This window comes from Melanerpes formicivorus, unplaced genomic scaffold, assembly GCF_026170545.1.
Source record: "Melanerpes formicivorus ecotype bairdi unplaced genomic scaffold, bMelFor1.0.p_v2 SCAF_70, whole genome shotgun sequence".
NCBI classification, from domain to species: Eukaryota; Metazoa; Chordata; class Aves; order Piciformes; family Picidae; genus Melanerpes; species Melanerpes formicivorus.
Window position 1 is genome coordinate 476,967 of NW_027142422.1, and position 27,612 is coordinate 504,578.

Below are 27,612 nucleotides of genomic sequence, written 5' to 3' on the forward strand. Positions count from 1 at the left end.
TATCCTCATCTTTCTTGTTGACATTATATTAATACTAGAAAGGTTCTAGCATTAAGCATTCAAAACACTGTCAGCTCCAGTACAGTACTTCCCCCACTTAACACATCCCAGCTTCTAAGAATCAGCCAAGAACCGTTGTCCTTCCCATCAAACCTTCAGCTCGATGATGAACTCTTTCCATTCACAGAGATTTCAGACATTGCACTGAGCCTTAGATGTTCTTGCCTTTGACATAGACTGCTTGCACTGTTGGATAGATAGCATAAGATGCAAATGCTGGGTTACAAACTGTATACCAAAAGGATTTTTTGCCTTTAGCAGTTTGTGATTTTTGCTGCATCTTGCAGGCACACCAACAGCCCAGGCTTTGGCAGAGTGCTTCCTGCTAAACAGTTTATTGATGTTGCTTTCCTATTAGTTAGCATCTGGGCTTGAAATTAATTATTTAGCTTGTAAAGCAATGGCTGTCACAGAGTAAACAACAAAACAGCAGCTGCAACTACAGAGAGCAAAAATCAACCACGGTAAAACGGTGACACAACGTAATCTCAGCTGGAAAGCAGGTCGGAGTGAGGTGGGGATTAGTCTCTTCTCCGTAGTATCAGGTGACAGAACAAGAGGAAATGGCCTGAGGCTGTGCCAGGGGAGGTTTAGGTTGGAGGTTAGGAAGAATTTATTTGCTGCAAGAGTGGTCAGGCTTTGCAACAGGCTGCCCAGGTGGAGTCAGCATCCCTGGAGGTGTTGAAGAAACGTGTGGCCATGGCACTTTGTGACACGGCTTAACGGCCACGGTGGCATTGGGTTGAAGGTTGGACTCAATGACCTTAGAGGTCATTTCCAACTGAAACAATTCCATGGTTCTGTTAAAAAACATGCTTTTCTTTCAGTTGCAGAGATGGACTGCCACTTTGCTGTCTGGGGAGTCCTGGCCTTTCTGAGCTTGGCTCTGGTTGTGTCATTGGTGCTGAACATTGTGCACTGTATGAAAAAGAAGCGAGGTAAGGAAGTTTTAGATGCCTGTGAGAAATAGAGCTTGAGTGGTTAAAGTGCCTGCAGAGAAAGCCAAGGAAGTTTTAGGTGCCTGTGAGAAATAGAGCTTGAGTGGTTAAAGTGCCTGCAGAGAAAGCCATCACTCAAAATTAAGTTTGATTAACAACTTCCCACACCGTTCTGTGATCCTATGATTATGTGCTTAAAGGTGGTTTGGATGTGGTGCTTGGGGATAGGGTTTAGGGGTGAGCCTTGTAGAGCAGGGTTATCAGTTGGCCTTGGTGATCCTGAGGGTCTTTTCCAACCTGAACATTTCTGTGATTTCTGTCATTAATCATATTAAAATACTCTTTTTTTTTGGGGGGGTTGTAAACTAACACAGGCTTTGCAGCCACAGCACAGGGTCACGACACAAACATCTCTTGCATTAGTCAAAAGTGTTTGATAAAAGCATGTGTGTGTGGGGGCCAGGGCACAAGTGAGGGTGCTGAAAGCCAACAGCTTTCAATGTTACTCTCTGCAGTGTCAGTTGAAGACAAGTATCTGAGGTGTTCTAAAACTAACACATTTCATTTTCTCTTCACTTTATATTTTCCAGCTAAAATGCACAAAGACTATGAAGACAACAGCCCAAGGTAAGCTGGATCAAAACACTTTCTTTCTGGCAAGGGTGAAGTGAGCAGTAAATAAAGACAGATGGCTTTGAGGGGACAGCAGAGAGAAGAATCCAATATCTCATGCAGCCTGCCTGAACATGTCAAAGAGCAGGATGGTTATGGGGAAAAGTTTTCCAAAGACACCTGGAAAAATAATTCATGTGGGAGAGATGTCCTTCAACCATTTTCATCCACACACAAACTGTGATCATTTTATAGAGTAAAGAAGGTGCCAGACCTTGAGCTAAAGCACTATTTACTATCACTCAAATTCAATAAGTCTGTAAGAATTTAAAAGAACTCTCAGAAAGCAAGGATAAATTGTGGTCTGGTATTTAATACCTGTGGAGTATACTTAGGTGTTCAAAAAAGGCTTGGATGTGGCACTTGAAGCCATGGTTGAGTTAGTCATGAGGGTGACAGGTTGGACTTGATGATCTCTGAGGTCTTTTCCAACCTTATTGATTCTATGGAGCAATAATTTACATGTTTTTATGTTCCATACCTTCTTTTACTTATAGAATTGTTTTAGTTGGAAGAGGCCTTTAAGATCATCAGGTCCAACCATCAACCTAAGACCACCATGGCCATTAAACCATGTCCCAAAGTGCCATGCCCACACATTTCTTGAACACATCCAGGGATGGTGACTCCACCACTTCCCTGGGCAGCCTGTTCCTAATCTCCAACCTAGACCTCCCATGGCACAATTCCAGCTCATTTCCTCTCATTCTGTCATCTGGTACTGGGGTGAAAAGACATAGAATAACATAGAATTACATAGAATAAACCAGGTTGGAAGAGACCTTCAAGATCACTGTGTCCAACCCATCAAGCAATCCAACCCACCTAAACAACTAACCCATGGCACCAAGCACCCCATCAAGTCTCCTCCTGAACACCTCCAATGACAGCGACCAGCCCTTACCTGACTACAACCTCATTTAGAAGAGACTTTTAAGGTCATTGAGTCCAACCTTCAACCTAAGACCACCACAGCCAATAAAGCATGTCCCAAAGTGCCACATCCACACATTTCTTGAACATATGATGTCCAGAAGCAATAAAGCAGAGTCTCCTCACATCTGCTGGACAGCTCATCATCTGTTCTGTCTTATTCCATGTAAAAAAAAGCCTCCACACTACAGAAAAGTGATGGAAAGAATCTAATCTCAACCCAAATATGAAAGGCCCTCAAAATAAAAATATAAAGCAGCCTTCACCTGTTACCCAGAGTCAGTCATCAATTTATAATTAGCTTGAAGATGAATCAGCTAGTTCCAACTGCCTACCATGAGCAGGGACACCTCCCACTAGACCAGGTGGCTCAAGGCCTCATCCAACCTGACCTTCAGCACCTCCAGTGAAGGAGCACCCCCAACCTCCCTGGGCAACTTGTGTCACTGTCTCACCACCCTCACTGTAAAGCATTTCTTCCTTGGGGTTCTTTTCAGTGATTATTGCTCTTTCTAGATCTCTATTTAACTTATTTACAGGAAAGAAGAGTTCATTTCTTGGCTAAATAACAAATCTCTCTGCGGAACACAAACACTGCCATTTCTGCCCCCACCCTGATATTTTTGGTCTTGTTTTTCAGACCATATACAATCTGCCACTGTTATGTGTGTGTGAATTGATTGGAGTGGAATGATTTGGTGCTAAATAAAGCATATTCTGTGAACTCTTAAGTATCTCTCAATTCCCCCTCTAGCTACGGTGCCTCTTACACTGAAGATGGCCCTGTTTATGGCAATCTCAATCAAGGTATTTCAGGTAAGCTTCATGTCAAGAAGATAAGTCAGAATAGAATAGAATAGAATAGAATAGAATAGAATAGAATAGAATAGAATAGAATAGAATAGAATAGAATAGAATAGAATAGAATAGAATAGAATAGAATAGAATAGAATAGAATAGAATAGAATAGAATAGAATAGACAAGGTTGGAAAAGACCTTTGAGATCATGGAGTCCAACCTATCACCCAACACCATCTAATCAACTAAACCATGGCACCATCCAGTCTCTTCTTAAACACCTCCAGTGCTGGTGACTCCACCACCTCCCTGGGCAGCACATTCCAATGGCCAACCTCTCTTTCTGGGAAGAACTTCTTCCCAACATCCAGCCTCAACCTCCCCTGGCACAGCTTGAGACCGAGCAGTTTTTATTTAACATGAGCATGTTTGCCTTATCTGGGCTTAAGCAAAGCTTAAGGTCTTGAACTGCAGGCAAAAAAAAGTCCCCAAGAATAAAACCTTAACCAACTTTTTCATGTGGGGTTTGCACAAATTCAACCAAGCCAACACTCAAGGCCAGCGTGGAGCAACCTGGTCTAGTGGAAAGCATCCCTGCCCATGGCAGAGGGATTTGGAGTAGATGATCTTGAAGTTCCCTTCCAGCCCAGCCCATTCTGTGATTCTATGACTGACAACTACAAAATATCTGCAAACTGGAAGTCAGGGATCTGTTTTTCTGGTGGCTGAAATGAGCAATGGCATGAGTAAAAGCTCTTACAAGATATTTGCAGAAAACTGGAAGTAGAGTCAGGAAGAGAACTGAATCACCATCTGCTGCAACTCACAGCCTCTTTCTTTCTCAGCCAGAGAAAAGCTTGCCTGTGCTGAAAGGCACAGTAGTATGTGGTTACTGCTCATTGCAAGAAGTCCTCCTAGCAGCCTAAAATGATTTCCTGCTCAGTCAGTAATGAGAAACTTCCTCTGCATTTGAAGAAACAAATGATTTTCATTTTCACAGTGTGTCTGAGTTTCTTAGCTCTTTGCCTCTCCCAAAACAGAGGAGATTCATAGATTTTGTCAGGCTGGAAGGGACCCTCAAAGGTCATCTTGTCCAACCCTCCTGCCATCAGCAGAAGCTTCTCCAGCTAGCTCAGGCTGCCCAGGGCCACATCAAGTCTGGTCTTGAATGTCTTCAGGGAGGGGGCCTCAACCACATCTCTGGGCAACCTGTTCCAGTATTTTACCACTCTAATTGTGAAGAACTTCCTCCTAATGTCCAGCTTAAATCTACCCTGCTTTAGTTTCAAACCATTGCCCCTTGTCCTATCACTTCAAGCCCTTCTAAACAGTCCCTCCCCAGCCTTCCAGTAGGTCCCCCTCAGATATTGAAATGTTGTTCTAAGGTTTCCCCAGAGCCTTCTCTTCTCCAGGCTGAACAGGCCAAATTCTTTCAGCCTGTCTTCATAGGAGAGGTGCTCCAGTTCTCTGATCATCTTTGTGGCCTCCTCTGGACCTAGTCCAGCAGGTCCATGTCCCTCTTGTGTTGGAGACACAGGACTCCAGGTGATATGTCACCAGAGCAGAGGGGCAGAATCACTGTTCCTGACTTGCTGGCCACGCTTCTTTTGATGTAGCCTAGTATGCCATTGGCCTTCTGGGCTGCAAGTGCCCATTGCTGGCTCATGTCCAGCTTCTCACCCACCAGCACCCCCAAGTCCTTTTCTGCAGGGCTGCTCTCAGTCTCATTCTACTCCAGCCTGGACTGGCATCAAGGATTGAGGTGACCTAGGTGCAGGACCTTGCACTTGTCCTTACTGAACCTCATGAGATTCTCCTCAGGCCACCTCCCCAGGTCCCTCTGGGTGGCATCCTGTCTTTCACTCTAAGCAGCCACACCACTCAGCTTGGGATCACGTGCAAACCTGCTGAGGATTCACTCAGTGGAGGAAGAAATCTGTGTGTGTTTTCAAAGCAAAACACACTTCTAACACAGCAAGCTGGGGGCAGTCAGTTGTGTAATAGTGAGGGTCTGTTGATCTTTGCAGTCTCAGCAGTGTGTCCCTAATAACTAAAACATTTCTCTACTTTGATAAATTCTAGAGGAGTGTTGTTACGAGCAGATGAAGTCCCAGCCTCAAAGGCCACTTAACCAACTACAGGTACCTTTACTTTTACTTCTGTGGGCTGTCTCAGAGTTCTTCTATTTCTCCAGTGACAACATGTAAGCAAAACCTTCACCCTGCTCATCAGGAAAATGAGCCATGTGCTGGTGTCTCAGCTCATCACAGGATTTAAGCGCAGAATCGATCCTGCGCTCAATCTGGGTCATCCACGAGGGAGCAGAACAATTACAGACAGATTGTTTCCATCCATATGGCTTGCTGAAGCTCAGTCATGGGCTGCCAGGGCTGAAGTAAAGAATTAATTTCATTTATTTTGGAGATTCATAGATTCATAGAATGGTTTGGGTTGGAAAGGACCAGAAAGATCAGCTGGTTTCAACCCCTCTGCCGTGGGCAGGGTTGCCTCTCAACTAGACTTGGTAGCTGAAGGTCTCATCCAACTTGGCCTTGAACACCTGCAGGGAGGGGGCATCCACAACCTCCCTGGGCAACCTGTTCCAGGGTCTCACCACCCTCACTGTAAAGAATTTCTTTCTCATGTCCAGTCTAAATTTCCCCTGCTTGAGCTTCAATCCAATTAATCAACTCAATCCAGATCAACCAAGTGAAAACACAGGCTGCACCAGGAGAGTCTGACTGGTCCTTTCCTGCCCAGCACAAAAGCTATGTCTTAACAAATTGAAGGTGGCTGTGTTTCTATGAATTTGTATTCTGTTGAGACACTTGGCTGCCTAAAAGCAAGCAAGCTTCAGCCAAAATTTGTCTGTAATTGAAACCTTCCCAGCACCAATTTCCTGAGTTCATAGCTTCATAGAATGGGTTGGGTTGGAAGGGACTTTGAAGATCATCTAGTTCCAAACCCTGTGGCACTGGCAGGGACAACTTCCACTAGATCCAGTTGCTCAAGCTGATTTCCAAGTATTTCATAAGGACAATTCCCTCTCTCTCTCTCTCAGGATGCTTCCAGAGGGTAGAAATATCCTTTTTTTTTGGTTATTTTTTATCTAGCCATTTGTTTTCATTAATTTCACAGGAACAGAATAATCTCTGGACATTCCAGTGTCAAAAGTGAGGGGTAATTTGGCTTGAAAGACCACAGAGAGGAGAAGGGGAACAACACCTTCCACTCTCACCTTGGAGCCCTTTCAGCTCATCTCCCGTTTAGGTCCCCCCCAACCTCTCCTCTGGGACCTGCTGAAGGGTTCAGCAGCATGGCCTTCAGCCAGCACCTCAGCCAGCAGTGGTGGGGGTGTTGTATCCTTGCCATGTCTTCAGCAAGGCCTGATCCTCCTCTCCACACCCCAAACCCAACAGCTGATGGCACAGCTCATCTTCAGGCCAAGTTTTCCTCCCCACACAGCATCTAAATTAAGCCCAACCTGGAAGGGAATAAGTGTCTTGCATCCCAAAGAACCTGGAGTCATTATCTAAGTTACTCTTACTCCCATGAAGCATCTTGGATGCTTGGATTCATCCTTGGATTAATTTTCCCTCACTGTCACTCTCCTGAGAACATGTGTCACAGAATCACAGAACTGTTTGGGTTGGGAAAAACCTCTAAGATCATTGGGTCCAACCATCAACCTAAGTCCATCTGCACTGAACCATGACCTGAAGTGCCATCCCCATGAGGTTATGTTAGCCTACTCTCTGTGCTGCTACAGCTTAATTATTTGTGCTTTCAGTGGGTTCATTTGCAACTAGTCAACTTCAGCCACCATTTGGATGGCAGTGTGGACACACTCAAAGCCTTAGATATAAAACCCTTTTTGGCTGGGGAGAGGCCTTGAGCACAGCCCTGTGAGGAGAGGCTGAGGGAGCTGGGGTTGCTTAGCCTGGAGAAGAGGAGGCTCAGGGGAGACCTCACTGCTCTCTACAACTACCTGAAGGGAGGTTGTAGCCAGGAGGGGGTTGGTCTCTTCTCCCAGGCAACCAGCACCAGAACAAGAGGACACAGCCTCAAGCTGTGCCAGGGAAAGTTTAGGCTGGAGGAGAAAGTTCTTCACCGAAAGAGTAATTGGCTGTTGGAATGTGCTGCCCAGGGAGGTGGTGGGAGTCACTGTGCCTGGAGGTGGTCAAGAGGGGATGGGACATGGCATTTGAAGCCATGGTTTAGTTAGTCCTGAGGTGTTGGGTGACAGGTTGGACTTGATGATCTTTGAGGTCTTTTCCAACCTTATTGATTCTATGCTGTGCCAGGGGAAGTTTAGGCTGGAGGTGAGAAGAAAGTTCTTCACAGAGAGAATTCTTAGCCATTGGGATGTGCTTCCCAGGGAGGTGGTGGAGTCACCATCCCTGGAGGTGTTCTAGAGGGGATTGGATGTGCCATTTGAAGCCATGGTTTAGTTGGGTGACAGGCTGGACTTGATGATCTCTGAGGTCTCTTCCAACTTTATTGATTCAATGAATCTATGATTTTAAAACACCCCAAATGCTAAAGCAAATTTCCTTCCAGGTGGAGCCTGCCACTCAGATGTGTTATGCCTCACTTGATCACAGTGTGAAGGGAAAACGCAGGAAACCGAGGAGAAGGCAGAGCCCTTCATTGCAGGGGGATGAAGAGGAAAGATCACCCAACCACACCACGAGGGCTTCCAAAGCCTGCATTTACCTCAACAGTGAGCAGCTGGCTGCTGAAAATACAGGAAACGTGGAAGCCATTCACGATGATCCCATCAGACTGATGAGTTTGATTCACACTGCAAAAGGAGAGAACATCTGAAGTGGCTTCATGGACCAGGTCTGCAATTACACAGGGAGATCTGCTTGTTCATTCTGAATGGAGTAGGAATGGTTCAAGATTGTATCCTGGCAAAGCAACAAAGGTATAAAATGAGTGAGTATTCAAGAGTGTTCTCCAAGAGGATTTACAGGCTAAGCAAAAGAACCCCAACCCCAAAGCCCAGAGATCCATGCTGCTGTGAAGGATCTGTCCTGAAGACATTTTGAAAGGAGGTTGGAGAAGCATTCTCGTGGTATTGATTGCAGCAAAAGTGAATCCCTTGTTTAAAACAACAACCAACTCTGCCACAGTTCCAAATGCCCTTCTGTGCTGCCTGCAGGCCTCTGGCAGGGTCTAACTGTTCCTCTGTACAGGTTCTAACAGCACTTTTGGAAGGAAATTGTGTTTCATCCTTCCACACTTAAGATCCATTTGTTTCCCCAGTCCAAAACTGATCTGTTCAGCACTGTGTACTTCCTACCATGGTAATCACAAAATAAATCTCAGGCTAATTGGCAGCTAATTTACCAGTTTGCCTTAACAACCTCCTTCCAGGTCTTTCATTTTGTCCTCTGAGCCATACCAGCCTACATCTCACACCTTCTACTAATGTCATGTTGTATCCAGCCTTATTTAAGAGGCCACAAAAATGAGCAAATGGTCTCCTAGGGAGGATTTTTCCTTCTGGTGGTCTATGGGTTGTTTTAGATTCCTCTTGTTTTACACTGCTATTATTACCAACCATGTGACACACATAGGAGCTGTTGGTTTCCCCAGATTCATAGAATGGTTTGGGTTGGAAGTGACCTTAAAGATCATCTAGCTCCAACCCCCCTGGCATTGGCAGGGACAGCTTCCACTAGGACCAGTCTGCTCAGGGCCCCATCCAACCTGGCCTCGTGTGCACATGCATCTGAAAAGCAGCTATGAGAAATGAAGCAAAGAAAAACCCCAGAGCTCAAAGAGCCAACCCCTCTTCTAAAAGCAGAAGCAAACTCACCCAGAGGTGGGACAAATGAAGAGTGAATATTCATAGTGATAGAACAAAACTTTTGGAGTGGAAGGGATCTTTAATATCATCCAGTTCCAACCCCTCTGCTGGGAGCAGGGACACCCTCCACTAGACCAGGTTGCTCCAAGCCTCATTCAACTTGGCCATAATTGTGTCAGTTTCACTTTGGGTTTTGTTTCCTGCTGCTAACACCAAAATGTGGCACTGGGATGAAATAATCTTCTAACCACCTAAGGGTTTCCAAGGACTGCCTCCTAACCTTCTTCTCATTTCCATTGAGATAAACTTTTGCTCTCTTGTTTACACAGGCTTACCCTCTTGCCTGCATTCAGCTTGTGGTGTAGGAGTCTTATCTAGAGTCAGAAACTTATCCAACCCCCAAATCCAGTTTACCTTGAGAACAGAAATACCAATAATCATCTCTGACTATCTACATCTCTGGGGTATCAAGAAATACTGGGAAATAATTACCTCAACCAATCCAAGGGGAAGGTAGCTTGTGAAGCATATCCCCTACAGTTCATCCATGTCTGAAGCAGGAAGGAAAATGAGCCATAAAGACAAAATGTAGTTGAAGGAAACATACTAAGCATGAGGTATAGAATCACAGAACTTCAGGGATTGGAAGAGATCATCTAGTCCAACTGCCCTGCCACAGCAGGATCACCTAGAGTACATCACACAGGAACAAGAGGGGATTGGATGTGGCGCTTGGTGCCATGGTTTAGTCATGAGGTCTGTGGTGACAGCTTGGACTTGATGATCTTTGAGGTCTCTTCCAACCTTGGTGATACTATAACATGTCTGGGTGGACACATAAAACAACCCCAAAACATACAAATCCTTTCCAACCCCAACCACCCTGTGAATCTAGGAATCCCTGTGTGCCCAGAAATGAAGTAAAGCCAAAAGGAAAAGCTATTTGTTGTTTTCCCTGGAGCTCCCAACGCTGATGAAACTGACTGCATTTGACAAGACTCCTTGCCAAAACCACCTCCTTACCCAGGGAAAAAACCCACAGCAATGAACAGATGTGGGACTCTGAGACATCAGTCTCATGGATTTCCTGTGTGAACACAGACCCCTGGGAATTCCCAGAGCTGAAACAAAGCATTGAAAGCCAGCAGTTGTTCAAAGCAGGCTTTTATTTAGGACACAAACTGATTTGCAGATAGAGTTCTCTTAGATAGATTCTTTAGAACAGGTATTTTTTCTTTGCAGATAGAATTCTCTTGGCTATAGATGGAGCAAATCCACTAAAAACTGTCAAGTTTTATTGAACAATCAACTTCAGGGAACCAGTTGGGAAATAGCACTTTAAAATGACACACAGTGAGGCATATGACAATAACACTACATTTGGATCAGGCAGGCCTGAGGGGTTTTCCCCCCTCTCCCCCCTCTCCCCCCTCTCTGTTAGTAAAAGTACATCTATAAGGTGTGAAAAGGCAGGAATTCAACAGAAGGGCTTGTAACTTATTACTGAAAGGATAAAAGCTTAGAAAGAGATAACAGAGATAACCCTCTGTGCTTATAAACACTGTGAAGTACAAAGACTCAGGAAAGAAAGCCACACTGCCTGCAGTATCTCACAAAGAAGTGCCCTGCCAGAGAGGATGGGCCAGTTCTTGAGGATTTTTATTAGAGGCAGCCCCTGAGTGCTTCCTCAGTGAGTTTTGACCAGGAGGTTGTCCAGAGGTTTGCCAGGCTTTTGGGCTTCTCCATCCACGTAGATTACTTTTCTGGATACTCTGAAGAAAAGGTTTGTTTAGACAAAGTTAAATCACACAAACATAGGCTTGCTGAAATGCCCAGGAACAACAGAGTGAAACTTGGTGACCTGTGAGTCTCTGAAACTAAACCACCAAGGCAAGGGATCTGAACACCTGGACTGTGAACAGCAGCAAGGCTCCTTGTCTGTGTTCCCAGGAGAACAAACTTCCCTGGAGAGCAACCTTTCCATCCTCTGCCATTCCAATGTTTAAACAGTTTATCAGCATTACTGAGACATGTCCCTGGAGGATGTGTAGATCTAGAGCTTGGGGATATGGCTTAGTGGTGGACCTGACAGAGCAGGGTAAACCATAGAATTGTTCAGGTGGGAAAAGGCCTCCAAGATCATGGAGCCCAACCATCAACCTAACACCACCATGGCCATTAAACCATGTTCCACAGTGCTGTGTGCACGTGCTTCTTGAGCACCTCCAGGGATAGTCAATCCACCAGCTCCCCTGGACAGCCTGTTCCAATGCCTCACCACTCTTTCAGGACAGAGAGTTTTACTAATACCCAACCTAACCCTCCCCTGGCACAGCTTGAGGCCATTTCTTCTCATTCTATCACCTGATACTGGGGAGAAGATGCCAGCTCCCAGCTGGGCTCAATGATCGTGAAGTTCTTTTCCAACCTAAATGTTTCTATGAAATATCAAACTTTGAGATGCAATCTTTGAATCTTTTAGCTCACCAAGAGCTAAAAGTTAAAAGACACAAGTGAGAACAGAATTCTTTCTTTGCATATTGCTGAATAAAAGGCATCACTTGTTAGCATCTCCTTTAATCTCTTTTGGTTTAATCTGCCAAGTCTAACAGAATGGCAGAGCCTCTCTCAGCCTTCTCTTCTCCAGGCTGAACAGCCCCAGGCCTCTCAGCCTGTCCTCATCAGACAGATGTTGCAGTCCTTTCATCATCCTCATAGTGTCTGTTGGACTCTCTCCAGCACCTTCCTGTCCCTCTTGAACTGGGGAGCCCAGAACTGGACACAATACTCCAGATGTGGTCTTACCAGGGCAGAGCAGAGGGGCAGGAGAACCTCCCTTGCCCTGCTGGTTACACTCTTCAGATCTGCAGGTTGGATTACCTTGAGCTCTCCCAAGCCTCCATGCTGGTTTTATGCTAGAAGCATGCATGTAAGCAACACCCTGCATACCTTTACTAGTTATTTCTTGTGACCTTTCTGTTCCCGTCAGGCACTTACCTTCAGAGAGCCTCTTCCTCGCTTTTGGGACAATTGGTAACACTTCTTTGCCCTTAGGCCAAGTAGAGTGGGCACCTGAAACCCCAGATTCTGGTGATAAAAGCAAAACAAACCAAACAACAACAGAAAGAGTAAGAAAAGGGCAGGAGCAATGCTGGGCAGCTTGGACACAACATTATGTTGTTGTTGACATATTAGCCTCTTAACATCAGCAATAATTCACTGGCATACTACAGTGAGGAAATTTCCTTCTGCAATGCACCTCATTTCTGGTGAAACTTAGTTCAAATACATTTTATACACTGAACATATGGAAGTGTAAGCTAGGGTTCTCCAAACCAGAATCATAGAATCAGCAAGGTGGGAAAAGACCTCAGAGATCATCAAGTCCAACCTGTCACCCAACACCTCAGGACTAACTAAACCATGGCTTCAAGTGCCACATCCAATCCCCTCTTGAACACCTCCAGGGATGAGGACTCCACCACCTCCCTGGGCAGCACATTCCAGTGGCTAACAACTCTCTCTGGGAAGAACTTTATCCTCACCTCCAGCCTAAACTTCCCCTGGCACAGCTTGAGACTGTGTCCTCTTGTTCTGGTGCTGGTTGCCTGGGAGAAGAGACCAACCTCCTCCTGGCTACAACCTCCCTTCAGGGAGTTGTAGAGAGCAGTAAGGTCACCCCTAAGCCTCCTCTTCTCCAGGCAAAACAACCCCAGCTCCCTCAGCCTCTCCTCACAGGGCTGTGCTCCAGATCCCTCCCCAGCCTCGTTGCCCTTCTCTGGTCATGTTCAAGTGTCTCAATGTCCTTCTTAAATGGAGGGGTCCAGAACTGGACACAGGACTCAATGTTTCAAATCATCCTCTTCAGTATTTATCTGTTAGTTATCCTCATAAAAGAAAAGAAAGGGAAAATAAAACTGGTGATGTTGCTTAGAATAAAAACCAAGCCAAGAACCCCCCCAACAATGCTGGGGCCTGGAAGGAAGCAATCTACAAAAGCAAAAGAGGCTCCTGAATTGCACTTCAGCTGCCTTTTAAAGGTCAAGTAGGACTTTTACTCCAAAACATGCATTTAGAATGAAATGGAAAGACCAACATCTAAAATCTGAAACTAATTGAGTTTGGTTTGAGGTTGGTTTGGTTTTTTTAAAAGAAAACTCTACTGTCCTGAATTGGCAAAAGCCTTTTTTATCCTGATCATGAACCCAAGTCAGCTAAGCAGGTCAGGCTGTTTCTTCACTCTGGGGGTGGTGAGACACTGGAGCAGGCTGCCCAGGAAGGATGTGGATGCCCTCTCCCTAGAGGCTGCTCCATGCCAGGTTGGATGAGGCCTTGAGCAACCTGGTCTAGTGGAAGGGGTCCCTGCCCACTTCATGGGGTTTGGAACTAGATGATCTTTAAGGTCCCCTCTACCCCAAAGCATTCTATGATTCTAAGTCACAGTAGCTATACAACTCAACTGCAGGTTTATAGGAAGCTGAAGAATCCCAGCAAAAGCTTTGGCTTATTGAAGTGCAGGATTAGCAATCTCTGGATTCCTGCTGAACATTTAAACACAGAAAAGAGCAAAGAGGAAAGAGGAAGCCTACAGATGAGAGGCAACACTTCAGTAGAAAAATTCCTAATTGTTTAAAGGAAAGCAAGGCAGCTTGAGTAGCTTAATTAGTACATGCAGATCAGGAAAGCAATTAGGTGTAAATCAAAGGAACACTTAAATACACCAAATTATTAGTGAGGAAGAAGAGCTGTCACCTAGACAGTGGTCTGTTGAGATCTGCAGATTTATCCTCAGAAGATTGCTAAAGCACTAACTCATAAAGTCTCTGAAACTAACCTTGCAGGTAAGTACCAGGAAGACGAAGACTATTTTTGTCTGTAGAAGCCTGAAGTCCAGAGTGCTGAAAAGAAAGCAGCAACAGATGACATTGAGAGAAAAAAAAAGATGTATCACTTCCCAGCTTGCCTCAGGAGGAATCACTGGCCAGCTTGGATGGGGCCTTCAGCAACCTGGAGGTGGGAAGTGCCCCTGCCTGGGGCAAGGGAGTTGGAACTAGATGATCTTTAAAAGCTGCTTCTAACCCAAACCAGTCCATGATTCTGCAAGCCAAGGGCCTGAGTCAATAGTTGAATCAATGAGTCAAAGGAGTCAAGTGGATCCCAGTAAAGCTTAACTGGTTTGCCTTGTCCACCTACAGGGTGATTAAAGAGTCAGAAAGACAGCACCTTAATTACAAGGTGCACTACTTGAAGTGAGCTGGGCCAGTGACACAGCCTATTACAATGTGACAAAATCCTGCACTGAGCATTCTAAAGCCACTTGGAAGGTTATTAGAAACAGTGAGCTTCCTCACACCGAGCCATGGAATTGGTTTGGTTGGAAAAGACTTTTAAGATCATCAAGTGCAACCATTCTCTGCCAAGTCTGGAGCTAAATCACATCTCTCAGCACCACATCACCGTGGCTTTTGAACACCTCCATGGATGGGGATTCTACCACCCACCTCTGCAGCCTGTTCCACTGTTTGAGAGCCCTTTCAGTGAAGAAGTTTCTTCTAATGTCCAACCTAATCCTCCCTTGGTGCAGCTTGAGGCCATTATCCTCTTGTCCTGTCAGTTGTTATCTGGGAATCTGTGACACCCACCTCATTCCAAGCTCCTTTCAGGGAGCTGCAGAGAGCCAGGTCTCCCTTTAACCTCCTCTTCTCCAGACTAGACAACCCCAGTTCCCTCAGTTGCTCACCAGACCTATTCTTCAGCCCCTCCAGCAGCTTTGCTGCCCTTCTCTGGACATGCTCCAGCAATGTCCTTCCTGTAGTGAGAGGTCCAACACTGAACCAAGTGTATCCAAGGCAGTGCTGACTACAGAGGGACAATCACTGCCCTGTTCTCACTGTCCACACTATTGCTGATCTAGGTCAGGTTGCTGGCCACTTGAGCTCACAAACTAGAGTAGCTGGTGGAGCCAACACTTCCTCAGGCAGCAGGGCTGGCAAAGCAGAGAGGAGGAACCATCAGGCCCCCCAGGCGGAGGGACAGAGCCCTGCCACCACTGCCTCCACTCGATTGATTAAGAGACCTGATAGAAGTGAGATCTCAGCAAATAAAACCCCCCAACCCCCCAAAAACCACCCTGCTGATCAAACAGCAAGGTCAAGTACCTGGCTCTGACAGGTGGGACTGGCAGACAAGCTGGGGCTGCTGCTGCTGGGGGTGCTCAGAAGGTCCATGCCAACTCTTCTCATACGAATGTTTCCTCCCGGAGAAGCCTGCTGCTGTTTTGGGGAAGGCCAAGAACCTTCTGGCACATCTCTCTGTCGCTTTACTGGGGAGCAGTGGTGGGACTGAAAGTTGCCTCGCCTTTTAACTCCCAGGAGCTGAGAGGAAGCTCGAACAGGGGAGTTGACAAGAGCATTGACAGTGTCAGACATGGGTATTCCTTCGTATCTCCTGTAAGCCAAAGCCCTCTGCAGCCCAGGCAGTTTTGGGGTAGGACCACCACACAGCTGCTCATAGACCCTGTCAAATGCTCTGTCAAACTCTGTGTCAGACTTCACAGCAACACTGAAACTACTCTTCACCCATCTCCCTTTCTCTTCAGGGTTCTGTGAATCTGACTGAGGTCCCAACAAGGTCAAAGGTTTGGGGCTTGCTTTGGGAGACAGTTCACTGTAGAGCTTTTCAAATGCATCTTCACATTTCTGGGCAGTCTCTGAGAGTCTCTGCTTGGGAGGCAGTGAGGAAAAGGAGTTCCTGCGCTGGAAAGGACTGTTTCTTTCAGGAGTGGCTGGTCTGGGATGTACAAGCAAAGTGTTTGATGCTCTTGCAGGATCACAGCTCGTGAGGCGTGCAGAAGCGTGGCGATTGCCATCGGAACTGTCAGGGGATGGACACAGCTCTGAGGCATCCTCACAAGGCAAGGCAGGCTGAGTGCTGCTCTTGCTCACCAAATGCACCTCTGCTGACCCTGAACTGGCAGCAGATGCTACAAAACTGCCTTCTGAGGAACCTTTGTAAGCCAGGGTTTCACTTTGTTTGCATTTTGAGTTCTCTAGTGAGGCAGTCTGCAGCTTATCTTCAACCAGAAAGGTCTCTCCCATTCTAACAATATTGTCAAGAGGCTCTTTGGAGGCATTTTGGCCTTTTCCAAATACCAAATGCTGTTCCAAACTTGAGTCACAGTAGTCCCCTTTGTTTCCATTTGTAGCAATACAAGAGTAAGGGACCAGAGCAGAGGAGTCACTAATGGAACAGTTGCCATCAGGAAGTTCTCTGTCCTCACATTCAAAGGTTTTATTCTGGATGTCTTCTCTTCTACTGCTGCATATGCTAGGCAGGGCTTGCTTCATTCTCAAAGGTCTGAACCCTCTCTTGTCTACAGTGATGTTGAGCCTTGACGATCTAGAGCGCCACCTTCTGCCTCTTAACTGTCCGAACATGTATTTCAGCTGTTTCTTCAGAGAGTGCTTTGTCATGCTCCTTTTGATGATCTCCACCATCATTGGATACAGGTCTGCAAGAGTGAGGTTGCTCCAGGAGCACTCCTCGGCTCCAGACTGCTCCTCTTCTAAGTTGCTGTCACAGGAGGTGTTATGCAGCCCTGGATAAGGTGGATGCCTGGATATGGTTATTGCAGTTGGTGAAATGGGGATACTAGAAGGCTGTAACTCTAGTGATCTTGAAGAGGAGCATTCATTTGACAGCTCTTCCCTTCTGCAAACAGCAGCCTGGTTGTCTAGTTAAAAAGAAAAACAATTGGAAAAAACCCAACCAACAAGCCAAAAAAAACCCAACACCCACCTCAAAACCCAACCATAAACCTGACAGAAGAATAGAACAGAATAAACCAGGTTGGAAGAGATCTTTGAGATCATCCAGTCCAACCCATCACCCACCACCATTTAATCAACTAAACCATGGCACCAAGCACCTCACCCAGTCTCTTCCTAAACACCTCCAGGGATGGGGACTCCACCACCTCCCTGGGCAGCACATTCCAATGGCCAATCTCTCTTGCTGGGAAGAATTTCTTCCTAACATCCAGCCTAAAGCTCTCCTGGCACAGCTTGAGACTGTGTCCTCTTGTTCTGGTGCTGGGTGCCTGGGAGAAGAGACCAACCCCCACCTGGCTACAACCTCCCTTCAGGGAGTTGTAGAGCACAATAAGGTCTCCCCTGAGCCTCCTCTTCTCCAGGCTAAACAATTTGCTGCTACCCAACTCATGTTCAACTTCTCATCCAGAACCCAACCTGCAGAGCTTTGCTGTTGGATAAGGACTGCAGCTGTTTTCAGTAAATTAAATGCTTAGTTCTATTAAAACAAATGAATAAAATCCACATTTCCTAGCTAACATATCTGACCAACACTCAACAGGTTTAATTGTACCACTCAGTTCTGGGCCTGGCAAAGCCAAAGGAAGATCTACTGACGAAGCCTGAGGTGCTACCTGAAAAACAAAGGGAAAGAAAAGTCAAGTCACACAGTCCAGTATCCCAAGTTTTTCCATGTTAAAGGTAACATCCAAACCTTATTTCACAGATGGCATTGGGTTGGAAGGGACCCTCAAAGGTCATCTTGTCCAACCCCCCTGCAGTCAGCAGGGACACCTCCAACTGACCAGGCTGCCCAGGGCCGCACTGTCTGACCACGAATGCCTCCAGGGATGGGGCCTCAACCACATCCCCGGACAGCCTGTTCCAGTGTTTCACCACTCTCATTGTGAAGAGCTTCCTCTCAATGTCCAACCTAAATCCACCCTGCTCCAGTTCCAAACCTTTGCCCCTCATCCTATCAACACAACCCCCTCTAAACAGTCCCTCCCCAGCCTTTGATGATGATGGATTAATCAGCTAGCAACTTCTGACAGAAGAAAACGGAGTTACCGTCATCCACTCTGGAATTCTTCTGCCATAATCTTGCACTATGGGATCCACCTTGACTAGCTCTGGAATTTTCCCATCATGCCCAAACAGATTCTTAGAAGAGAAACAAAACACAGCACAAAAGGATTAAAGCACAGAAGTTACTGACAGCAATGAATGCAAACAGAGTACTTGGAGTTGGATTGAGTTAGTACTGTTCAGATAAGGACATCCCTGCAGAAACCTCGTTTTGGTGGGGATACTGAGTAAAAGAATTCAATACAAGCCCAAATCTGGACAGGATCATCAAGTTCAACCACTAACCCAGCACTGCCAGGCCACCACTAAACAATGTCCCTCAGCACCACATCTCCACAACTTTTCAACCCCTCTAGGGTCGAGGGCTCTACCACTGCCCCGGGCAGCCTGGCCCAGGGCTTGACAACCCTTTTGTGGAAGAAGTTGTTCCTCATGTCCAGCCCAAATCCCTCCTGGCACAACTTACACACTTTGAACAGATCCCCTCTCAGCCTTCTCTTCTCAAGACTAAAGAGTCCTAGGTCTCACAGCAGAGATTTTCCAGTCCCTTCATCATCCTTGTAGCTCTCTGTTGGACACTCTCCAGTAGATATCCATCTGTCTTGAACTGAGGGGCCCAGAACTGGACACAGTATTCCAGATGTGGTCTCACCAGGGCAGAGTAGAGGGGAAGGAGAACCTCCCTTGACCAGCTGGACACACTTTTCTTAATGTACCCCAGGGTGCCATTGGCCTTCTGAGCCACCAGACAGCATTGCTGTCCCACAGATAGCATTGCCCACTAGGACTCCAAGGTCTTTCTGCATGGAGCTGCATTCCAGCAGCTCAACCCCTAACCTGTACCGGTACCTGGTGTTGTCCCTCCCCAGATGCAGGACTCTGTACTTGTTCTTCACAAGTTTCCCCTTTGCCCAGATCTCTCTGAATGGCAAAACAGCCTGTGGTATGTCAGCCAGGTCTCCCAGTTTGGTATCATCAGGAATCTGGCTAAGGGTTCACTCTGTCCCCTCATTCAGTTCACTGATGATATTGAACAAAACTGAAGTCAGTGCTGATCCCTGGGGAACACCACTGGCCACAGGCCTGCAGCTGGACTCTGTATGCCACTGATCACAACCCTCTGAACTCTGTTGTTAATTGTCTCATTTGCTATGCTTCCTAAAATATGCATTAAGATACAGACTAGAGTCTTCTTCTGGCTGTATCAACTCATCAGGGACATGTAAGCTATTCACACAGTTCAAAGACCTCTGTTAAAACACAAAATTAATCCATATTAGACACCAGAAATCTTTTACCTGGGAGAAAGTGGCTTCATCCCTGCTGCTCACAACAGCCACACTGGTATCATCTTCTCCATCTGCAATTTGAAGCCAACCATGAAGTCAAATTTGGTTGAACCAAACCCAGAAACATTTGTAGACACACTCTTGATTCCAGAAAAGCTTTTCTGCACCCAAACTGCCTTCCTTTAGTGCCTTGCCACTCCCATTGGGTCAGGGGATTGGATTTATGATTTGTAGCTTCCTAAACGACTTGAGGGCAACAAACCAATCTCCCTCCCACTTCAATTCTTTAGGAATACAAGGTCCAAACAAACAAACAAACCAATCAAATAATTCTTTCAGAACTCAAGGACTAAAAGACCCCAAAGTTCTCAGACGAGTCAAAGTGACGCTGAAGCTGTTGCAAGCACTGCCGAAGGCTCGCTGCTGCAGCTGAATGCAGTACCCCTGTTAGGGGATGCTCAGGGCAGTATCCCTGCTAGGCCACCACAAAATTATGCACTTTTTGGGGAACTACTAATAAAAACTGGTGTCACTTACAAGCTTTGGCCTTCACTGCTCCTCTCTCTCTTTACTAAAAGTGACCATACTCTACATTGCCTTCGCAACACCTAAGGGATCCCAGCGAGATCCACTGCATAGAGCTACCAGTACCTCAGCCTCTTGTTAGAGCCTTTCAGAAAGTAGAGAACAGGAATAGAACACACATTAAATGGAACAGTGAGGAACCAGGCACAAGTTATTGGCAATTTCTTTTCAAACAGTTCAGACAAACAAAGAAGCAAACAAAAGGCAGACCCAAACCACATGAAAACCTCACCTAGGTCAGATGTTTCCATGGCAGAGATCTCAGGAGACTCCTTAAAAGCACAGGAAAGGAATGTTAAGGTCTGGCAGCATCAGCCATATTAACTACTTGGTGGAATTGTCTGGTTTCATTACTTGCTCAGGTGTTTTTTAGATGGTGAAATCACAGTATCACAGTGTCACCAAGGTTGGAAGAGACCTCAAAGATCATCAAGTCCAACCTGTCACCACAGACCTCATGACCAGACCATGGCACCAAGTGCCACGTCCAATCCCCTCTTGAATTAAGTCAGTCATCCTCCATAACCCATAACCACAGGACACCTTCATGATTAACAAACCAGTACACAAATTGGCCTTGATGGGCATCTCACAGCTCACTGGAGAAGACAATTTGCTTCCCAGCCCTTCTATAGTCAGACTAATAATGCAAGGAGAGGCTATTATACAGCAAGAGCAAAAAACAAAGCAGTTGACAGATGAATTCTAATCAGCAAATCTTTATCAGTATGTACTGGAGAGTGTCTTCCAGTGTATAAGGAAAGATTCTGATCTGCCTACTTTAATCAATCCTTAATTTCCTACTTGCAGAATACAGAATTAACCAGGTTGGAACAGACTTTTGAGATCATCAAGTCCAACCTATCACCCAACACCATCTGATCAACTAAACCATGGCACTGAGTGCCTCATCCAGGCTCTTCATAAACACCTCCAGTGATGGTGACTCCACCACCTCCCTGGGCAGCACATTCCAATGGTCAATCTCTCTTTCTGGGAAGAACTTTCTCCTCACCTCCAGCCTAAACTTCCCCTGGCACAGCTTGAGACTGTGTCCTCTTGTTCTGGTGCTGGCTGCCTGGGAGAAGAGACCAACTCCCGCCTGGCTACAACCTCCCTTCAGGTAGTTGTAGAGAGCAGTAAGGTCTCCCCTGAGCCTCCTCTTCTCCAGGCTAAGCAACCCCAGCTCCCTCAGCCTCTCCTCACAGGGCTGTGCTCCAGACCCCTCCCCAGCTTTGTTGCCCTTCTCTGGACACCTTCCAGCAACTCAACATCTTTCCTAAACTGAGGGGCCCAGAACTGGACACAGGACTCAAGGTGTGGCCTAACCAGTGCTGAGTACAGGGCACAATGACTTCCCTGCTCCTGCTGGCCACACTGTTCCTGATGCAGGCCAGGATGCCATTGGCCACCTTGGCCACCTTCAAACCTTCTGTATATAATCTTCCCTTTTTTTCCTTTCCTTTATTTTGTAGTAGTCTTGCTAGTGGCATCAATAGCTCACTTCTATGGATAAGGAGCATTTTCTAACCCAGCATCTGACATCACACATTCAGAATGGTTTTTTACAGGTATCCATACCTGATGTACTGTGGAATGTCCATCTTCAAAATCACTGCTCTCTTGCTTTGACATTTCTGAGCATGCATGGGAGAGGGAAAAAAAATAAATCATTTTGACAGGTTACAGATCAATAGAATAGAATTAACCAGGTTGGAAAAGACCTTTGAGATCATCAAGTCCAACCTATCACCCAACACCATCTAATCAACTAAACCATGGCACCAAGTGCCTCATCCAGTCTCTTCCTAAACACCTCCAGGGATGGTGACTCCACCACCTCCCTGGGCAGCACATTCCCATGGCCAATCTCTCTTGCTGTGAAGAGGTTTCTCCTCACCTCCAGCCTAAACCTCCCCTGGCACAGCTTGAGACTGTGTCCTCTTGTTCTGGTGCTGGGTGCCTGGGAGAAGAGACCAACCCCCACCTGGCTACAACCTCCCTTCAGGCAGCTGTAGAGAGCAATGTCTCCTCTGAGCCTCCTCTTCTCAGTCATTAATTCTTCCTTTGTATACACTTAGTGATAAAATTAAACAAGTGGAGAATATGCAAAGGGCTAAACCAAAGAACTAACTACAACACTGTTCTGGAACTAGAGCAGATAGAACATAGAGCAAATGAGCTCTGATCAGGGATCTACTGTGTTACAGGTGGTCTTCTTAACCCATAAAGCACCACAGAAAACTTCCCCCTTTTATCAGGTGCCATCACTTGTGGAAAAGGAAGGCAACTGCAAATTTCCTGTGGCAAATGTTGACAAGGACATGAAAAAGGCTACTGCTGAAGCCTGAAGGTAGAGCCCCAAAACTCTATTGCAGCTTTTCAACAGCTTTTGGCAAGGAGGCTTTCCATGATTGCTACAGAATAGAATTAACCAGGTGGGAAGAGACCTTTGAGATCATCCAGTCCAACCTATCACCCAGCACCATCTGCTCAACTAAACCATGGCACCAAGTGCCCCATCCAGGCTCTTCTGGAAAAGAATATGTTACATATTCATTATTATTGTTGCTGTTCTCATATGGGGTTGTGGAGTGGCTCCCCCTGAAAATGAACCACAAAAAAGTAAGCATCCTCAAGAGCTTGGCATAAGCCTGGGATGCTGCAGAATAGAATTAACCAGGTTGGAAGAGACCTTTGCAACCAAGACTCCCTCAGGAAGATAATCTACAGCACTTAGTTTTCTTACCTGCATTCCTGTGAACTCTTCTTTTACACTGCCATGGGAAAGAGGAAAATGAAATCATCAGAAGAATTTTGGAACAGTAAAGTTAGCCTCAGAATAGCAAAAGTGACTTTCACAGATGCCTTTATTTGCTTTGGTGTGTCACAGTTTGGCACTTCCTCAGTGGCTATTCAGTTTCCTTTAGGTTTCCTGTCACCTGCTCAGAAAAGCCACAAATAAATGGTAAAAAGAGAGTCTATTGCTGCTAAAAATCACTGCAAGAGCTTAGCTTACAGCTGCTTTGGCCCACATGAGAGGCTAAGGCAGGATTCCAGTCCTTAATGGATTTAGTCTGTGAAGTTATCATCTCCAAGGGCCCTTCCAACTCAAACCATTTTGTGAATAAAGGTGTGACAAGAAGTGGAAGAGGAACAGGAAATTCAGCCCCTTCTCTATCTCTCTTAAATACATTGTTTCCCCAAAGTGATTTTCACTCCTCATCCCCTCACTCAGTGGGCTTCAGAGCAGCTTGTCCTAGCCACCAAGGCAAAACTTAGCTTTTCAGGCAGAGAGAGGAGCAGGGTAACTTCTAAAGAGTCACTGGGAGAAACCCTGGGATTGTGATGAAATGCCCTGCTGAGCATTCCATGGGGGAGTTTAGGAAACAGGAAAGTGACTGCTTGTCTAACATAAACATTCAGAATAGAAACTTAACAGCTTATATGGCCACAACATCAATAGAGTTTGGCCTGACCCCACCAGTGCTGAGGCTGCCAAGGTGTTTTTATTATTCTAGCAGTGTCTGACACACACACATGGATAAAAAATAAATCTAAAGATGAAACCAGGAAGCCCTTTGGAAAAGCTGATAACCTGAACCCAGATAAACTGAGTCAAGTTGTGGTAACCTCTCAAGAATGAGAGAACTGGGTCTGTTCAGGGTGGAAAAGAGCAGACCGAGGGGGCAGCTCATCAGTACTTAGAGAATGGGTGTCAGGAGGAGGGGACCCAGCAGGCGAGGAGGGCACCCCCAGCAGGGCGAGCAGGGCAACCCCCAGCAGGGCGAGGAGGGCATCCCCCAGCAGGGCGAGCAGGGCAACCCCCAGCAGGGCGAGGAGGGCATCCCCCAGCAGGGCGAGGAGGGCATCCCCCCAGCAGGGCGAGCAGGGCAACCCCCAGCAGGGCGAGCAGGGCAACCCCCAGCAGGGCGAGGAGGGCATCCCCCCAGCAGGTGAGGAGGGCAACCCCCAGCAGGGCGAGCAGGGCAACCCCCAGCAGGGCGAGCAGGGCATCCCCCCAGCAGGGTGAGCAGGGCGACCCCCAGCAGGGCGAGCAGGGCGACCCCCAGCAGGGCGAGCAGGGCAACCCCCAGCAGGGCGAGGAGGGCATCCCCCCAGCAGGGCGAGCAGGGCAACCCCCAGCAGGGCGAGCAGGGCAACCCCCAGCAGGGCGAGGAGGGCATCCCCCCAGCAGGTGAGGAGGGCAACCCCCAGCAGGGCGAGCAGGGCAACCCCCAGCAGGGCGAGCAGGGCAACCCCCAGCAGGGTGAGCAGGGCACCTGTCTTTTTTTCCAGTGGTGCCCAGTGATAGGACAAGGGGTGATAGGGTAACAGGCAGAAAGTTGATCAGAAGTTCCATCTAAACATGAGAGGGAACTCCTTCAATGTCAGGGTGCTGGAGCACTGGAACAGACTGCCCAGATAGCAGGTGGAGTCTCCATCTCTGGAGATGTTCCAAGTCCACTGGGATGTGGTCCTCTGTGGCCTTCTTTAGGTGAACCTGCCCTGGCAAGGGGGTTGGACTCCACCTCCAGAGGACCTTTCCAACCCCTACCATGCTGTCATTCTGTGACAATGCTCCAATGTAATCCAAAAGTAGATATCCCCATCAGACAGCATTTTAAGACAGGGTGAATGATTTTTCCAGGGGTGCTAACCAATAGTTATCTATTTCATTCTCTCTCTTCTGATGCTCTGAGCCAATCTGTCCCCAATTGCTTACAGAAGACAGCAAGATGACAATGTACTCCTGCATACACAGTAGATTCAACCATAACTATTGCCACATTTTGACTGCAGAGTAGGACTGCATTATCAGATACCTTAAATACTTCCTTCTTCCATTCTTTGAGCTGCTTGGTTGACACTTGCCCCCATGGCTTTGGTCCTGAAAAAAAACCCACAATGTTGTGTATTTTATGTTTATATCCCCAGAAGCATTTTTGTTTTACATTACCCACACCAAGTATCATTCTAACAAGCACAAATAGATAGGAAGAATTTCTTACATAGTTAATAAAAACCATTATCAAATCTGGGCAGCTGCCTTTTGCCCTTTCACATTACACTATGAACCAGCTTCATCTAGCTACAGCCTTCCTCTCTCTTTTCATAGCACCACAAAGTTGTTTGGTTGGAAAAGACCTCCAAGATCATCAAGTCCAACCATCAACCTAACACCACCGTGGCCTTTAAAGCACATGCCACCTCCACACATCTTGAACTCCTCCAGGGATGGTGACTCCACCACCCCCCTGGACAGCCTGTTTCAGGAGAGAGAGAAACTGTTCCTAACATCCAGCCTAAGCTTGCATGTGTGTATCAAAGTTTATATGCAAAACACCACACCTAGAACTCAGTATCTGCTGCAATGAGATGCTATATAACTGCCAACATCTGCCTGCTTTACTGAGCCTAAATATGCATCATGCAAATATTAAAGCTTCAAGAAGTTCTTACCATCAGCTGTCTCATAAGTGAGGGTTTCCATGGAAATGAGCAAGTCATCTTCAAAAGGTTGATTGTACTAAGTAAAAAGGAGCATTAGGAGTTAGAAGAAATGATTAAAGCAATGTTTCATTCCTTGCATTTGATGTACTGCTTCTGTTCACAGCCTGGTCAAAGCAAAACTGCAGTTATCTGTGTGTTGTTTGCTTGGCTGAAGGTAGAAGCCAGCAAACTGGAAACCTTTATCCCTGAGGAAGGTGTTCATGTTTTAAGCATCTACAGAAGTCGCTCCACTTCCAGGTACAAGCCTGTCCCTGAGAACAACAGGCCTTCAGAAGGGTTTAAAACGTTCTGTAAGTTCCTCCTGAATCTCCTGTGCAGCTGGAAGCACAGACTGCTCATGACTTGGAAATCTCCCATCTCTTCATGGGAAAAGCCTTCTAGGATCAGGCTTTGCAACTAGCTATTGGCACACAGGATTGCCCTGAGCAGCAGAGGTGACATCCCTGAAGACATCCTCACACCTCTGGATGGAGATGTGTGGCTGCCACATCTGTAACACAAAACAGCTCTGAAGTGAGGATTTGTGGGGGGAGTCTCTCGCTTGTTCTGTGGTCTCAGTGAAAACACTTAGTCTAATGCTAGCTAACTGGGGTTAAGGGAGCTGTAAAGATGACTTGGAATTAAGTAAGTCACTTAGTATTGACAGTCACAGATCGGAGTTTCCTGGGTGCTACTGGAGGAGGTGGCTCCTCACCAGCTTGCTCATGCCAAGGCACAAACCTGCCGAGTCTGTGCCACGCTGGGAGGCCTCAAGTGACAGCTAGGAGGAACAGGACGCTGTGACACCACGAGTAAATAACTGGCGACGATAATTCAGCGCCAGTTACTGCGAATTAGTGCACAGAAAGCAAAGGGTCTGTACGGACACACAGGACTTAAGGGTGGTCGAGGAGAAAAGGGACAGAGAGCAGTGCCTAAGGCAGGGGGGCAGAGGCACACAAAGAGGCGGCCAGGCCCGAACGAGCCAGGCCAGACGGCAGAAACCGCAGGGGACAGGCGTTCCTGAGGCAGACAGGAGGCATGGCAGCACAGACCCGCAGGCACCAGAGAGCTTCCCCGCAGACCCTGCCAACAGTCCGCACCCAACGGCCCAGCGCCGCACTCACCCGCTCCAAAATGCTGCTGATGGTCAGCACAAAGCGCTTGTTGTTCTGCCGCATCCGCCTGTTCAGGTCCATGGCTCACAAGGCACTCCCCACCGGCAGACGGCAGGCACCGGCACATGCAGGCCTCTGCTCCAGCCGCTGCAAGACACATCGGATCGGATCCGTCCCGACCCGCCCCACGCCGATTCAAACACCGCGCCGGGTCACCGCCCTCCCCACCTCTGATTGTACTCCACTCATGTCAGTTCAGTGTCACAGCCTATCCAAGCAAGCAGTGGGGAGATGTTCTCATTCTAATTGGCTGTTCTCTGCTAAGAGCCCACCCTCCTCCTCACAGTCACCCCGCCTCAAAGTCCTCCCATTGGCCATAGGGCTCGCAGAGGGTTGGGGATTGGACGCCGCCGCTGCTCGGGGCGGGCTCCAGCCGCCGCGTGAGGGCCGGCCGGCTTGTGCCGCTACTCGTGTGTGCGGCGGTGTGTTGGGCCCTGAGGGGAACGGCCCTCCGAGCGGGTAGTTCCTGGGGTAGATGTGGCAGTGCAGGAGCCGCGGCAGCAGCCGCTGTGAAGGCAGCCACGGCTGCTAGGAGCGGGGAAGCTCCCTTCGCCCTGCGGGGGGCTGCCTTGGCCTCGTTATAAAAAGCATCTTTCTAATGTCCAACTTCAGTCTACCCCACTGCAGATTCAAACCACTGCCCCTCGCCCTATCGCTACAAGCCCTGCTAAAAGTCCCTCCCCAGCCTTCCTGTAGGTCCCCTTCAGATACTGAAATACAGCTTTAAGGTCTCCCTGGAGCCTTGCCTCCTCCGGGCTGAACAGCCTCAACTCTCCCAGCCTGTCCTCACAGGAGAGGTGCTCCAGGCCATCATCTTCATAGCCTCCTCTGGACCCCCCTCCAGCAGGGTCCATAGCTCTTTGGAGCTACTCTTTAGCTACAGCTACTCCTCCTTACACACTTCTGAGGTTTTTTGCACAGGCTCTGAGTCTAAGCTTTAGTCACTGCCT

The 27,612-nt window shown here is 47.3% G+C and overlaps 2 protein-coding genes across 3 annotated transcripts in view; one reads left to right on the top strand and one right to left on the bottom strand.

Annotated features, from left to right (window-relative positions):
• Nucleotides 1-8,740, top strand: part of TRAT1 (T cell receptor associated transmembrane adaptor 1) — a 32,605-nt gene extending 23,865 nt beyond the window's left edge. For both annotated transcript variants that reach the window (XM_068163065.1, XM_068163066.1), the window contains exons 2-6: nt 888-998; nt 1,589-1,625; nt 3,358-3,419; nt 5,485-5,543; nt 7,963-8,740. In XM_068163065.1, the coding sequence (XP_068019166.1) occupies nt 888-998; nt 1,589-1,625; nt 3,358-3,419; nt 5,485-5,543; nt 7,963-8,229 (536 nt within the window). In that variant the 3' untranslated portion in view covers nt 8,230-8,740. The remainder of the gene's footprint in view (nt 1-887; nt 999-1,588; nt 1,626-3,357; nt 3,420-5,484; nt 5,544-7,962) is intronic.
• Nucleotides 8,741-10,377: 1,637 nt separating this feature from the next.
• LOC137453658 (uncharacterized) lies at nt 10,378-26,759 on the bottom strand. Its single transcript, XM_068163068.1, has 13 exons — nt 26,612-26,759; nt 25,455-25,521; nt 24,818-24,882; nt 22,741-22,768; nt 21,573-21,628; nt 20,224-20,263; nt 19,416-19,477; nt 18,100-18,192; nt 17,603-17,663; nt 15,379-16,952; nt 14,055-14,118; nt 12,218-12,307; nt 10,378-10,992 (listed from the first exon to the last, which is right to left on the bottom strand). The coding sequence occupies exons 1-13, from the start codon at nt 26,681-26,683 to the stop codon at nt 10,976-10,978; spliced, it is 2,289 nt and encodes a 762-aa protein (XP_068019169.1). The 5' UTR covers nt 26,684-26,759; the 3' UTR covers nt 10,378-10,975.
• Between the last annotated feature and the right edge of the window lie 853 nt (nt 26,760-27,612).